The sequence below is a fragment of the Carex rostrata genome, chromosome 2, assembly GCF_964058835.1.
Source record: "Carex rostrata chromosome 2, lpCarRost1.2, whole genome shotgun sequence".
Lineage (NCBI taxonomy): Eukaryota > Viridiplantae > Streptophyta > Magnoliopsida > Poales > Cyperaceae > Carex > Carex rostrata.
Genome location: NC_135919.1, coordinates 11958130 through 11973489, shown reverse-complemented (window position 1 = coordinate 11973489; position 15360 = coordinate 11958130). Strand labels below are relative to the sequence as shown.

Here is a 15360-nt window from a genome sequence, read left to right as displayed (position 1 = left end):
CAAGAATTTCTAATCCGAAATTCTAAATAATTTCTAAACAATTTTGTAATCAATTCATAATAAACCAAGGGAGGGAGAGGGGACTTACTACATTCACAATTATTTAAGCATACACACATTCACAATTATTTAAGCATATACCCGAATCTATAAGCATATACAAGTTTCACAATAATTAAATTGGCAAACCCTAAACCCTAAACCATCATATACATACAAATTATGCAAGTATCACAAGAATATACCCGAATTAATCTAACATACATACATTCACAATCATTTCGGTTTGGTAATTATTCACAATCTAACATACATACATTCACAAGCATATACCCGAATCTAATATACCCTAAACCATCATATACATTCATCATATATATTCACAATCATATACCCGAATCTAATATACCCTAAACCATCATATACATTCATCATATACATTTCGGTTTGGTAATTAACTAGTTAACTAAAACAATTACTTATTCAATTAATGTAACAATTCAATTAATTACCCGATTTGAGAGGGAGAGGGAGGCGGAGCAAACGAGCCGACGGAGGTCACAAGCCAACAGAGTCGACGGAGGAGAAGAGCCAACGGAGGAGAAGGAGAGAGAGGGGTCACGGCCAAGGAAGGAGCTAGAGAAGGAGGTCACGGCTAAGGAAGGAGGAGGCGGAGGAGGCCGAGTGAGGCTAAGGAAGGTTACGGCGGAGGAGAAGGAGCACGGCTAGGCCACGGCAGAGGAGAAGGAGCACGGCTAGGTTACGGCGGAGGAGGAGCAAGGCTAGGTCAGCACGGTTTAATTTTGAGGTTTTGAGGTTTTGAAAAATGAGTAAGTTTTAAAGAATAAAGAGGCGCCGGTTGGAGAGGGAAGCCTATCAGCATCGGTTCCTAGCTTAAGAACCGATGCTGATAGTTATCTGTATCGGTTCTTAAGCTAGGAACCGATGCTGATAGTGCTATTTATTTAAAATAATGCGGATTACTATCAGCATCGGTTCTTAAGCTAGGAACCGATGCTGATAGTGCTATTTATTTAAAATTGTGTTATTTTATATTTTTGTATAAAAAAAACATGTTTATGTGTTATTTTATATTTTTGTATTTTAAAATTTAAAAAAAGGATTTTTATGTGTTATTTTATATTTTTGAATGTGTATGTTATTTTAAAATATAAAAAAATCATGTTTATGTGTTATTTTATATTTCGTATTTTAAGATTTGGTGTTATTTAGTTTCAAATAACACCAATGTCATATTAGCCTAACTCATTTTTGTATGTGTAACTAATCAGCATCGGTTTCTAGCTTAAGAACCGATGCTGATAGTGTTATTTATTTAAAATAATGTGGATTACTATCAGCATCGGTTCTTAAGCTAGGAACCGATGCTGATAGTGCTATTTATTTAAAATTGTGTTATTTTATATTTTTGTATAAAAAAACATGTTTATGTGTTATTTTATATTTCTGTATTTTAAAATTTAAAAAAAGGATTTTTATGTGTTATTTTATATTTTTGAATGTGTATGTTATTTTAAAATATAAAAAAAACATGTTTATGTGTTATTTTATATTTTTGAATGTGTATGTTATTTTAAAATATAAAAAAAGCACGTTTATGTGTTATTTTATATTTTTGAATGTGTATGTTATTTTAAAATATAAAAAAAGCATGTTTATGTGTTATTTAATATTTTTGTATTTTAAAAATTACTTATAAAATAAAATAAAATAAGCTACTAAAATAAAAACATTAAAAATTTAAAAATAAGCTAATAAATTACATATAACATGAAAAAAAATAAGCTACAATAAGTGTTGAAGAATAACTTGCATGCTTCTCATCGTCGGGTGTTTCAGTGCATTCTGAAAAAAAAAACCTGTACCTTTTTGTCAGCAATATTAAAGATTATTAACTCACATTTTAATATTTTTTGACATACCAATATTAAATATATGACATACCAATATTATGGCTTGCCAATGGAAACTTCTTCAACCCATTCTCCTTCATCATGATCGATGCGCATGTGACCTGTTTCATTATCCTCAGCGCCCGGTAGAGATGCCATGCCAGTAGAAAACGGTGGTATCTCATCAAAATGATCGTACGCTTCTTCGTCTTCCACATTATCAATCCCGATTATACGTCTTTTACCAGGGAGGACAACATGTCTTGAACGATCGGCGGGATCAGTTACGTAGAACACTTGCGTGGCTTGTCTTGCAAGTATAAATGGATCATCCTTATATCCAGCTTTACTGAAATCCACCAGAATAAAACCATCTTCATCGACTTTAACCCCCCTACGGTTATCGACCCATTTACACATAAATAACGGGATATTAAATCTTCTGTAATCGAGCTCCCAAATTTCTTCAATAAACCCGTAATATGACATCGATGCATGCGATGGTCCGGCACCTTTAGGATCTGACAAATCACTCGAAACAGCTACTAACGTCACTCCACTGTTTTGCACGGTACTCTTTGCATCTTGATTTCTTGTGTAAAATGTGTACCCGTTGATGTCATATCCTTGGAAGGTCCTCACGACATGAACTGGACCAAGAGCCAATAATTTGACAATTTCTTTAATGTTTTCTCCCTCCGGAGCTTGCATGACTCTACGTGTAAACCATCTTTCAAAAGTTTTATTGTGTTCGCCGATTAACCACTTGTTAGATTTCTTAGGATTCTGTTGCCGCAAGAGAGTCATATGCTCGTCCCAAAAAGGATGAACGTCAGTGAGGTGTTGCAAAACATGAAAATGTGCTAGTGACATTGTTGTACTATCAGGCACGAATAATTTTGCACCGATTGTTCCTACCCCGTGAAGTCTACCCTCGTGCCGAGATTTAGGGATGCCGATGGCTTTGACATCATCCATATAATTAGTACAAAACTCAATAACCTCTTCGGCAGTGTAAGCTTTTACGATGCTGCCCTCAGGCCGATATCGGTTCCTGACATATCCCTTTAACAATCCCATGTATCTCTCGAACGGATACATGTACCGCAAGAAAACAGGTCAACACATCTTAATTTCTCTAATTAGGTGAACGATTAAATGAACCATGATGTCAAAAAAAGACGGCGGAAAATACATTTCAAGATGACAAAGAGTGACAACAACCTCCTTCTGCAGAGCATCTAGCGTATCAGGATCATTTACTTTGCAACAGATGGCGTTAAAGAAAAAGCAAAGCTTCATAATGGTCTGCCTAACACACTTTGGCAATATGCCCCGAATTGCAACAGGAAGAAGCTGTGTCATTAAAACATGACAATCGTGAGACTTCATTCCTGTCAATTTTAAATCATCCAGTGAAACTAGGTTTTTAAAATTCGAAGAATATCCAGATGGAACTTTGACACCATGAAGGCATTCCAGTAAGTTTTTTTTCTCTGCTTTCGATAGCGTATGCATTGCGGGTTTTAGATATGTACAAGTTTTTCCTTTTTCTCTTTCCTTCTCTGCTGGTTGTAGATCTGGCCTTATGTTCAAGAATTGTATGTCTTTCCGAGCATTGATACCGTCCTTAGTTTTACCCGGAATATTCAATAATGTTCCAACTATGCTATCACACACGTTTTTAACCACATGCATCACATCGAGACAGTGTCGAACCTCTAAGTGCTCCCAGTATGGTAAATCCCAGAATATTGACCTCTTCTTCCAACATATTTTCGTAGCCCCTTTCTTTCTCACCACCTTCTTTTTAAATTTACCCAATTGAACTTTCAAATCTTTTACTCGCGAATAAACTTGCTTACCGGTCAACGGGTAATTTGCTCTGGTATTCTCGGTCTTTCCATTGAATTCTTTTTTTCTCTTTCGGTGTGCGTGGTTGGCAGGAAGAAATCTACGATGACCCATGTACACATTTTTAGAGGAGTTGGGTAGCCACACATCGACTGTATCATCCAGGCAAACAGGGCACGCTTTCTCTCCTTTGACACTATAACCCGACAAATTTCCATAAGCCGGAAAATCATTAATGGTGCAGAAAAGCATGGCCCGTAAAGTGAATTTCTCCTTGCTGTATGCATCATACATTTGCACTCCGGGTTGCCATAATTCTTTTAAATCCTCAATCAATGGCGCTAGATACACATCTATGTCGTTCCCGGGCTGTTTGGGTCCTGATATGAGCAAGGTCAACATGATGTATTTGCGCTTCATACATAACCAATGCGGAAGATTATAAATGCACAATAGAACCGGCCAACTGCTATGCTTGCTGCTCATGCTACTGTGCGGATTTATTCCATCTGCACTCAGCCCAAGCTTTAGATTTCTAGGGTCACGTCCGAATTCAGAAAACTCTCTGTCAATATTCCTCCACTGAGGAGAATCAGCGGGGTGCCGTAATTTCCCGTCTTTCTTCCGGTTTTCGGCATGCCAACGCAGTAATTTTGCATCTTTAGCATTTGAGAACAAACGTTTGAATCTCGGTTTTACGGGGAGGTACCACAATGCTTTTGCGGGAGGTCCTTTATTCGGTTTACAATCATCACTTTTATCACTGGCAATCTGCTTTGGTTTGTAACGTGATGCACCACATTTTGGACACTCGTGAAGGTCTTCATACTCATTTCGATATAATATACAATCATTTGGGCACGCGTGTATTCTTTGAGCTCCCAAATCAACTGGGCACAATATTTTCTTCGCTTCGTAAACATTGGGTGGTATCTCGTTTCCTTCCGGAAGCATTTCTTTTAAAGTTTGTAATAGCTCAGTAAAACTTCTATCACTCCAACCGTTAGATGCTTTAAGGTTATACAATTTTAATACACCTTTCAATTTTGAAAATTTAGAACAACCAGGATACAATTCCTTATTAGAATCTTCGTACAAATTCTCAAACAAACAATACTGCTTATCATTATCAAAATCCTCTTCTATATCACGTAACATTTGATCAAAATTATCATATTTATCTACCACTATATCATCATTTTTTTCAGTATGATACTCCTGTTGCTCAGTACGAGTACCTACGTCGGTTTCCAATCCCCGTAAGTCATTCCCCTCATCCCCAACGGTATGGTATTCCTGATGCTCAGTACCAGTACCTATGTCGGTTGGAAAACTCTCACCATGCCATATCCAACACTTATATCCTTGCTTGAATCCACGACGGATTAAATGGCTCCTCACTTGGTTCGGGTTGGAAAATTTTTGACCATTGTTACAATCACGACAAGGACACGACATCATTGTACTCCCCTTATTCGCCATATCTTCCATAGCAACTCTGATAAATTCCTCGACACCTGTCGTATATTCATCCGATAGACGTGATGCTTCGTACATCCAACTGCGGTCCATCTGCAATTATAGTAGAACACAATTAATTTAGAACAAGCTTGGGGTACTAAATTATATTCACAGTAAGGCTTACATGAGGCCTGGTTACCATCCTATCCCACTCTTTGAATACTTCGTCTCAGTAGTGACCACTTGTTAGTCGTGTTTTAGTATTTAAGAAAATTTCGGCAGCATTTCCCCTTAGTTCCCCGAGTATTCGGGGAACTAATAAGGAGAAATGCTGCCGAAATTTTCTTAAATACTAAAACACGACTAACAAGTGGTCACATCCTAATTGAGACAAAGTATTCAAAGAGCAGTCCCAAAACGGGGACTATTCAAAATTAATCCCTAATGGATTAATTTTGAACGGGTATCATGACTTAAAGGCATTAATAATGCGATTTTGGCTCTTAATACAATACTCTAGCTACATACTTACTACAAATCTATTTAGTCTAGCTATCGAAATACACATTTATGCACAAAACTAATTAAACATGAGTTTTATGTTGTACTTACAACTTTTTTAGATGCCGTACCGAGTGAGATGAAGATCGCTGCACCAAATCTCTCAATAATAGACAAACTACAAAATTAAACCATCGGAACCTAAATAAGAGATGTATATATATATAACATGGACTTGGCTACGGTGCTATATATGGGTTGCATAGAGGCCTCCCGTGCTACGGCTCAATATTTGAGTTTTCAAAATACTAACGGTCGATCCGAACCGTTTATCTTGTTCTCCATATTAATATGTGTTTGGAGACCAAATTTTACATTTTTTGGAAATTTTTTACTATTTTTTTAGATTTATTGAAAATCGTTGTTTTTCAGACAAATCGGGACCATAAAAAAATAGTAAACAATTTCCAAAAAATGTAAAATTTGGTCTCCAAACACATATTAATATGGAGAACAATATGAATGGTTCGGATCGACCGTTAGTATTTTGAAAACTCAAATATTGAGCCGTAGCACCGGAGGCCTCTATGCAACCCATAGCATATTAGCCAAATACTATATAACATATATATGATGCATGCTAGGGTATATATGGGTATATATCAAAAGCTCAAATATAGCATGCATGTGCAAATATAGTTATATCAAAAATTCATATATATCATGAATTTGCTCATCTTCACATATAAAGAAAAGCTTAAAATATAAAAATGTATTAAAACCTAAAAAATAGATTAGGGTTTATAAAATGGGCCGAATTAGAACCTAAATTGTGCTAGATCTAACATCAAACTTGAGAAAAGAGATGATTAATCAATTAATGAACCTGAGAACGAAGAGTGAGATAGCTGATCAATGCCCAGTAAGACAGCTGCTGCACCAAGCAATGGAGGAAGAAGAAAGAAAAATGATTCTGGGAAGAATCAGACTTCGGGATAAAGCTAAATATGCACTATCAGCATCGGTTCTAAGCTTAGAACCGATGCTGATAGTGCATGTGCTGTGCTTTCATTAGCTTTTAGTATCGGTTTTAGTGATAGAATCGATCCAGATAGGTATTAGTATCGGTTGGTTAGTACACCCGATCCAGATAAGCCGATCCTGATTCCTATTTTTCCACTAGTGATTAGACAAATCTATGATTTTATTTCGTTTGATATTATTTGTATTTTATCTGTCATGTCTACGAATCAGTAAGCTGCAAACATGGTCGATTTGCTTTTGCAATTTTGTGTCATAATTCATTTGTCATGTGAATGACTACTAAAATGTGGTCGCATAGAGCGAATATGCAGTCGTATATTGTTGAAGATAAATAATAAATTACAGATTTATTACATTAATTAATAGTGTAATAAAGTATATAAAGATTAATCATGTAGTATTAAATAACATATATAACAAATCATGTAGTAAGGGAATTTTTTAATGACTCTTTATAATTAATATGTAGCATATAAAGTATATATAAATAGGCACCATATATATAAGAGACTGAAAGAAGATTATAATAAATCAATAAAAATAATTTGTTTCCTCTCAAAATTCAATATATCAGAGCAGGATTCGATATCTGAGAGACTAATCAAGAAGAAGAAAAAAAAGAGAAAAAGAAAAAGAAAAAGAAAAAGAAAAGGAAAGATGTTCAACAATTCAAGACTCAATTTTAAAGATCCGATCGCTCCAATAAGCAAGTGTAAAAAGACACAAACTAGCTTCCAATCAAGCAGCAAGATGTAGACACACATACTAGTTTGAAAAAAATAAAGTTAAATATGGCCACCTAAGCGGTAAAGTGCGAAGACGCTAGCGAGCTTAAAAAAGAGAGTCGGCAAAAAAATTTACACGCAAGTTGTATTGTCCAATTCTAACTTGAAAAAGAGTGTTGATTATATATATATATATGAGTAGAACTAAGGTGTTCTTAAGCTCACCAAAGTGTTTGGTTAGCTTAATTCTAAAATTCATCAAATCAGTTTCAAATGACGAATCCGAACAGTTGGAACCCGCCTATTTTACGTGTGATGCATCTACATGTGAAATTTTTAAACATTCAAATTCGAATTAGTTTAGTATAAAGTAAATCAGTCAAAATTAGAAGGTTAATAAATTAAATTTAGTGCATTCAGTTTTTGAACGTTTTTTGACCACTTTACTTTATACTAAATTAATTCGAATGTTTAAAATTTTAACATGTAGATTCACTCGTAAGGTAGGCGGGTTTCAACGGTTCGAATTCGTCATTTGAAACATATTTGATGAATTTCGAAGTTAAGCTCACCAAACACTTTGGTGAGCTTAAGAACACCCTAGTTCTACTCTCTCTCTCTCTATATATCAAATCATGCAATAATAAAATATTTTAATGTCTCTTTATATTTTTGTACACTATAAATAGACAACATATAAGAGATTAAAATACAATTAGAAATCAATAAAAGTAGTTGCTTCCTCTCAAAATTCAACACACACACAATATATATATATATATATAGAGAGAGAGAGAGGGAGAGAGATGGGCTATGGTGCATTGCAATGCATGGAGAGGTTTGTGCATTGGACCATAAATATAAAATTCAAAATCCAAATGGCCGATCCAAACCGTTCATCTTGTTCTCCATATTAATATGTGGTTGGAGACCAAATTTTACATTTTTCTGAATTTGTTTACTATTTATTAAGTATTTTACAAAATTGTTGATCGGTGGCTGCTGATTTTACTGTTTTGTTAAGCTACCGTTGGATCAACAATTTTGTAAAATACTTAATAAATAGTAAAAAAATTCAAAAAAAATGTAAAATTTGGTCTCCAAGCACATATTAATATGGAGAACAAGATAAAAGGTTAAGATCGACCATTTGGACATTCGAAACGTAAAAATGGGTTATAAGCATATGTGCTCTATATATATATATATAGAGATGGGCTATGGTGCATTGCAATGCATAGGCCATGGTGTGCATTGGACCATAAATCACCGATTCAAAGTCTAAATGACCGATCCAAACCGTTCATCTTGTTCTCCATATTAATATGTGCTTGGAGACCAAATTTTATATTTTTTGGAATTTTTTTACTATTTATTAAGCCACTTTGAAAATCGCTGATCCAACGGTGACTGTTTGGAACAGTAAAATCAGAAGCCACCGTTGGATCAGCGATTTTCAAAGTGACTTAATAAATAGTAAAAAAATTTCAAAAAATATAAAATTTGGTCTCCAAGCACATATTAATATGGAGAACAAGATGAACGGTTTGGATCGGTCATTTGGACTTTGAATCGGTGATTTATGGTCCAATGCACACCATGGCCTATGCATTGCAATGCACACCATGGCCTATGCATTGCAATGCACCATAGCCCATCTCTATATATATATATATATATATAGAGAGAGAGAGAGAGAGAGAGAGAGAGAGATAGAGATGGGTAATGGTGCATTGCAATGCATAGGTATCATTGTGCATTGGACTATAAATGACCGATTCAAAGTCTAAATGACCGATCCAAACCGTTCATCTTGTTCTCCATATTAATATGTACTTGGAGATCAAATTTTACATTTTTTGGAATTTTTTTACTATTTATTAAGTCACTTTGAAAATCGCCAATCCGGTGGTCCAGAAATTTTTACTGTTTTTACTGTTCATCCGGATTTTCACATTTTAGACATTTTAACCAATAGTACATCTTAAATCTTCTCAGGCTTCTCAGTTTTTCAGTCTGAATTAGCATTCAATTAAATTTAATATGAATTTAATCTGTTGTACTTCTGACAAGACTGTATTGTGATATTTCTAAAAAAGAAAGCTTGGTTAAGATTTCTTCAGATAACTTAAGGCATTTATCTATTGTTCGTGTCAGATACATAGCCCTAAGTGCAAACTGTTACCATCTCTAGCATTTGCTAAAATGGCGAAAGCATGATTGCATTATTAAGTAGGCATGAATTAGAAACATCAATGAGAACTTAAATGAGCAAATATTAATAGAACCACAATTCTTGTTTTGCAAACTGGAAAATGTGACGCTATCACAACCCTCGAAAAGAATTAGAAATTAGTACTGATCATTCATTAAAGATGTTCCCAAGCACTTCATGGAAAACACTCCATAAAAATAAATAAAAAGAAGGTTTATAAGTTAATTTTAATGTGTCCATTTTTCATCATTTTTTGACTGCTTGACTTTATATTAAATTAATTTGAAAATTTATAAATTTGACATATAAACTCATCACTCGTGAAGTAAATCAGTTTCAACGGTTTGGATGCGTCGGTTGAAATCAATCCAACGGGTTTTTGAGTTAAGCTCTCAAGTCACAAAGGGATTTGGTGAGCTTTAAGAACACCCTAGTTCTATTCCACATAATATATATTTTGTCCAAATTATTAAGGGGCCGTTCTGTGTGTAATAAAAGGTTAGTTATTCCTGATATGGTGCATGCTGTTGTATTCAGAGAACAATTGAATTTCAAGCTACAAGAAAGGATCACAAATTAATGGCAAAGCCATTAATTTAGATTAGTGTAAATTTCCTATCTCAGGAAATTTTAATTGTTCTGTATTTTTGTGTTTGTTTTTTTTATTAGAGGAGCAATATATGTAAGCAGGCTTCTTTGTTATACAGTATCATCATGAATATCTACTCTTTTTTTCATTAAACGGAGAACATTAGACTTTTTAAGTTTTAACTCACACATATAAATTTGCATACATGTATGCTTAAATTTATGACCTCTTTGAATTCCCAATACCGAGTCGGGTTCTTCTCCTACCAGTATCTAGAATTCAAGAGGCAAATTCTCAAGAAATTCACCAATTTTTTGTTAATAAAAACTTTTGGATTTTAGTCAAGAACTTTCTCATCCTAGTATTTTTACTAGTTGAAAATTGGCCATTTGTGAAGTCTACTACTTAGTTGTAGAGTTTTCATCTTATTTTTTATTCTCTTTATAGGGTCTTCAGACTGGTATTCTACAAGACTAGACCCGGTACCAGGTAAGTTTTAGGCTAGAATTGAATCTCCAGCATGGGCAAATAAAATGAAAATTGGTTAAATAAATGAAAAAAAACATAATCATTATATAGCCCAGCAATAAACTAAAAGATAAATTACTTCTCTCCGTTGCCTTTATAGATTTTTTTTCTCTTTCTAAATCATAGTTTCTTCTTTGTCTCCTACAGCTTTGTTTTTAGGACACTTAATTCTGTGGGTCTTCTTGTTTGTTTCACCTTTCAATGGGCCCTAGTGGGCCGAATCAACGCAAGTTCTCTCTCTCTCTATATATATTTCCTACATGCTTTTTCGGTGAGAACTTTCTGGAAATTATTTCCTATTGGGCTGTCTTTGTGCATAGATACGCCTTTCCTTTTCGTAATGAAATTGTACCAAATGAGTTCTCATAAAGTAAACTAAAATTAGCCAGTAGCCGCCATTAGACTGATTGACTTCTACAACAACATATTCACTTATAGGAAAAATATGAAGAAAAAAGGACAACAAAGTAGTCTTTAAAAAGTATTTCAAACAAACAAGTCTAATTACTGGAGTTTCTATACTTCTTATGTTTACTGGTATTGTCTTTTCTGCATGAAATTGTAACAAATTATTCCCAGTGATATGACAGTACCAGAGAGATTTAGATATATATATTTGTGAGTTGTCAATCCTTAACTGGGTTAATTCCTTGAATGTTTCTGTGTACCGTGCCGCCCTCACAAAATAGCTGTACCGGACTGTTATTCTTCGAATTGATCAACTCGTTAAATTTGACTTTTATATGTTTATTTGTTCCATTGCGTATTAATCTTACCATTATTTTTATTAGGGTTATTGAGCAGTTCCGGCTGCTAATCACATACATTATTAAGTCAGTGTAATGTGTATATGGCCAAAACTTTTCTAACTTTTGCCATCCAAGTAATTAAAGGAGGATTCAACTGTTTTTTTCTTTCTTATTCAGGCTACAGGAAAACCACATTTTATGATAATTGTGGTGCTTATGCATCCCCATTTTCATCCCTATGATAGCAACAAAATTTGTTCGGCAGTGCTCTAATTTGACAATTTACTGATGATTCAGCAGGTAATTGCTGCCGCAACGTCCCTTCTAAGTTGTCCAAGTTCAGTGAATTTATTATTTCAATTAATTTTTATACATTTTAACCAATAGTTCATCTTAAATCTTCTCAGGCTTCTCAGTTATTCTGTCTGAATCAGCATTCAATTAAATTTAATATGAATTTAATCTGTTGTACTTCTGGCAAGACTGGATTGTGATTTCTAAGAAAGAAAGCTTGGTTAAGATTTCCTCAGATAACTTAAGGCATTTATCTACTGTTCGTGTCAGATAAATAGCCCTAAGTGCAAACTGTTACCATCTCTAGCATTTGCTAAAATGGCGTAAGCATGATCGCATTATTAAGTAGGCATTAATTTGAAACTTCAATGAGAACTTAAGTGAGCAAATATTAATAGAACCACAATTCTTGTTTAGCAAACAGGAAAAAGGTGACGCTATCAACAAACCTTAAAAAGAATTAGAAATTAGTACTGATCATTCATTAAAGATGTTCCCAAGCACTACATGGAAAACACTCCATAAAAATAAATCAAATTTGAAATTTTGTAATGTGCGAAGCAACATAAGTTGCGTGAAATGTGTAATAAATCCTCTTCTAGCTGCTTCTCTAATAACTGCTCAAATTTTTCGTTTCTATATATGTATAATTTATAAACAAAGAGTCCAAGAATGGGCCACCATTTCTTATGATATCACCTCTATACGCCTCTTATATACACCTTTGGTTATATGATCAAACATCACAAAATTCCATACTTAACGGCACTCAACTACTTTTTCAGACTGGCTAACAAGAAACCACATATTTCTTTTATAAACCACACCTATCACAATCATACATTAAAGACACTTGTTTGTTACCACTCTTTTAACTGTGCAACACCTCTTTAAATACATAAGCACTGAATTCACCTTCCAATCTAAACTACTTCAAATCCCTCCTCCATTATGTCTTCTTCTTCTTCTTCTTCTTCTTCTTCTTCTTCTCTTCACTGGTTGAGCTTAGTTGGTACCATATGGCTTCAAGCCATTAATGGCCCCAATTCTGATTTCCCTGTTTACTCATCCCAGTTGAAAGATCTAAAGAATATCTCACAAGTGCAACTCAATTTCCTTGCGTTTGCCTCAGATGCGGGAAAACTCTTCGGTTGGTTTTCTGGAGTGGCCGCCATTTACCTCCCTCTATGGCTTGTGGCGCTCACTGGTGCGGCGTTTAGTATGGTTGGTTACGGTGTTCAGTATCTCTTCTTGGAAAACTCTAAGTTAAAATACTGGCATCTATTTGCTCTCACTTCCATAGCCGGCAATGGAATATGCTGGATAAATACCGTGTGTTATCTTATATGCATAAAAAACTTCACATCTGATAGCAGGGTTGCAGTTGGCTTATCTACTAGTTATCTAGGGTTAAGTGCTAAGGTTTACACCGTTGTAGCTGATGCGGTTTTTTCGAAAGCCAAGCTACAAGCTAAGCCATTCCTCCTCCTCAATGCCGTTCTACCTATGATTGTTACTATATTAGTTTCGCCTTCTCTGAGAGTGCTTAAGACTGCCAAAGAAAGAACCAACTCTGCTTTCATTTTCATGTTTGGTATCACATTAGCTACCGGAGTGTGTGCTGTGGTTGGGAGTATCGGTACGAAATCGTACGGGTTGTCGTCAAGAGAGCACATGGTTAGTTTGGGAGTACTGTTAGCTTCTCCCCTGTTTGTACCGGTTGGTATCAGCCTCATAGAAACCATGAGAAAGATTTTAAGAGATAAGAAAGAGAATAGGATTTATGATTTGAGAATTGAAGATGTAGAATCAGCCAAAGAGATGAAGGAAGATGGAGAAGAAGAGGTGGTACCGGTTATTGTACCTGTAACGGTACCAGTACCGGTACAACCCGTAGAAGAGAAAGAGTGCGATGAAGTTGGTGGGATGGAGATGCTAAAGAAGGTGGATTTTTGGCTGTATTTCATGAGCTACATGTTTAGTGGTACATTAGGGTTGGTATTTTTGAATAATTTAGGTCAAATAGCAGAGTCGCGGGGTTTAAGCCAGACTTCAACTCTGGTGTCTTTGTGCTCGTCTTTTGGTTTCTTCGGTCGCCTCATTCCATCTTTCTTGGACTACTTCTCTATCAAGTAATTCTCTTTTTTCTTTCTTAATCAATCTCTATCTTCATATTCCATTATACTGATATTGCATCTGTTAAAGTAGTTTTTTCTTCTTTTATCCTTCTCTCTCTTCACATGTTTCCCATTATTTATCTGAGAGGTTGTTATCATGTGTTTCAGCATGCTTCATTTCAAAGAGTTCATGTGTACTTACTAATTATAATTGTAGGAGATGAGAAATTGATTTATAGGGATACTTTTTTGTTTTTTTTTTTACTTTGATATTATGTGGTTGTTAGATTTGAACGTTTTATTAAAAATTAAGGGTGGCAAGAAAGAACGCTGGTTGAAAAAGCCAAAATTCTAATATGTCCTATTTATATTTACTAAATACTATAATGTGGACCAGAAAATAGATTGGTTGTAAATTTAATACACCACGATGTTTTGTTTTCTGTCCTACTTTGAACCACTTTACTCTATCAGAAATTTTGTTATGCCAATAAATTAATGTTTTCTTATATCTGTATATAGGAGGGGATTCTCTATTTCTAGAACAGCATCAATGGCAGCACTTATGGCACCATCAGCAGCAGCATTTTTCCTCCTCCTACACCCAAGCAGTTACACATTATTCATCAGTACTGCCATCATCGGTGCTTGCACAGGGGCAATTACGTCATTTGCCGTATCTGCTACATCAGAATTATTCGGCACGAAAAATTTCGGCGTAAATCACAATATAGTGGTTGCAAATATCCCAGTCGGGTCGTTTTGTTTCGGGTATTTTGCTGCATTTCTCTACCAAAAAGGAGCACAAGGAAATTACAAGTGCATTGGAAGCAAATGCTATGCTAATACTTTTCTTATCTGGGGTTGTACTTGTACAATTGGTACCGTATTATGTACCGTGTTGTATGTACGATCTAGGAATTCCCCAAGAAGATTACTGTCTAATTAAAAAAATATTGGTATATGTAGATTTAGCTTATAGTACTAGATTTTTAATATAGGGATAGAGATATAGTTTTTCTTTCTTTTTTGTTGGTCTCCTTTGTTTCTTAAATGGAGACACCATTACTTGGGTCTTATGTATTATACTCTTGAAGTGACTCCAATAATAGACATACAAAAAAATTATCCTTGTTTTATTTTTTAATAGTATATACAAATCAAACTATTTACGTGGACAATTCTTCTCGGACAGAAAACATCTAAATAGACTTGTAGATTGGAGCTAACAGTTCTTAGAATGGTTGTTGAATTGACTTGTGGAATACAAATTAAGCAAAAAAAAAAAAAAATAGTGCAATAGAATTGACAATGTAATTACTAACTGCAAGTGTCTCTGTTTCAATTTAATGTTCAGTGCTTAGAAGGGT

The 15360-nt window shown here is 34.7% G+C and overlaps 1 protein-coding gene across 1 annotated transcript; it reads left to right on the top strand.

Annotated features, from left to right (window-relative positions):
* Positions 1-12798: 12798 nt before the first annotated feature.
* Positions 12799-15129, top strand: LOC144575055 (protein NUCLEAR FUSION DEFECTIVE 4-like). Its single transcript, XM_078325181.1, has 2 exons — positions 12799-14005; positions 14513-15129. The coding sequence occupies exons 1-2, from the start codon at positions 12825-12827 to the stop codon at positions 14937-14939; spliced, it is 1608 nt and encodes a 535-aa protein (XP_078181307.1). The 5' UTR covers positions 12799-12824; the 3' UTR covers positions 14940-15129.
* Positions 15130-15360: the final 231 nt, after the last annotated feature.

Excerpts from the sequence above, each read along its gene's own strand:
- LOC144575055 (XM_078325181.1), top strand. The coding sequence starts at position 12,825 with ATGTCTTCTTCTTCTTCTTCTTCTTCTTCTTCTTCTTCTCTTCACTGG. Across the intron at positions 14,006-14,512 it reads TTGGACTACTTCTCTATCAA|GAGGGGATTCTCTATTTCTA; the intron begins GTAATTCTCTTT and ends ATCTGTATATAG.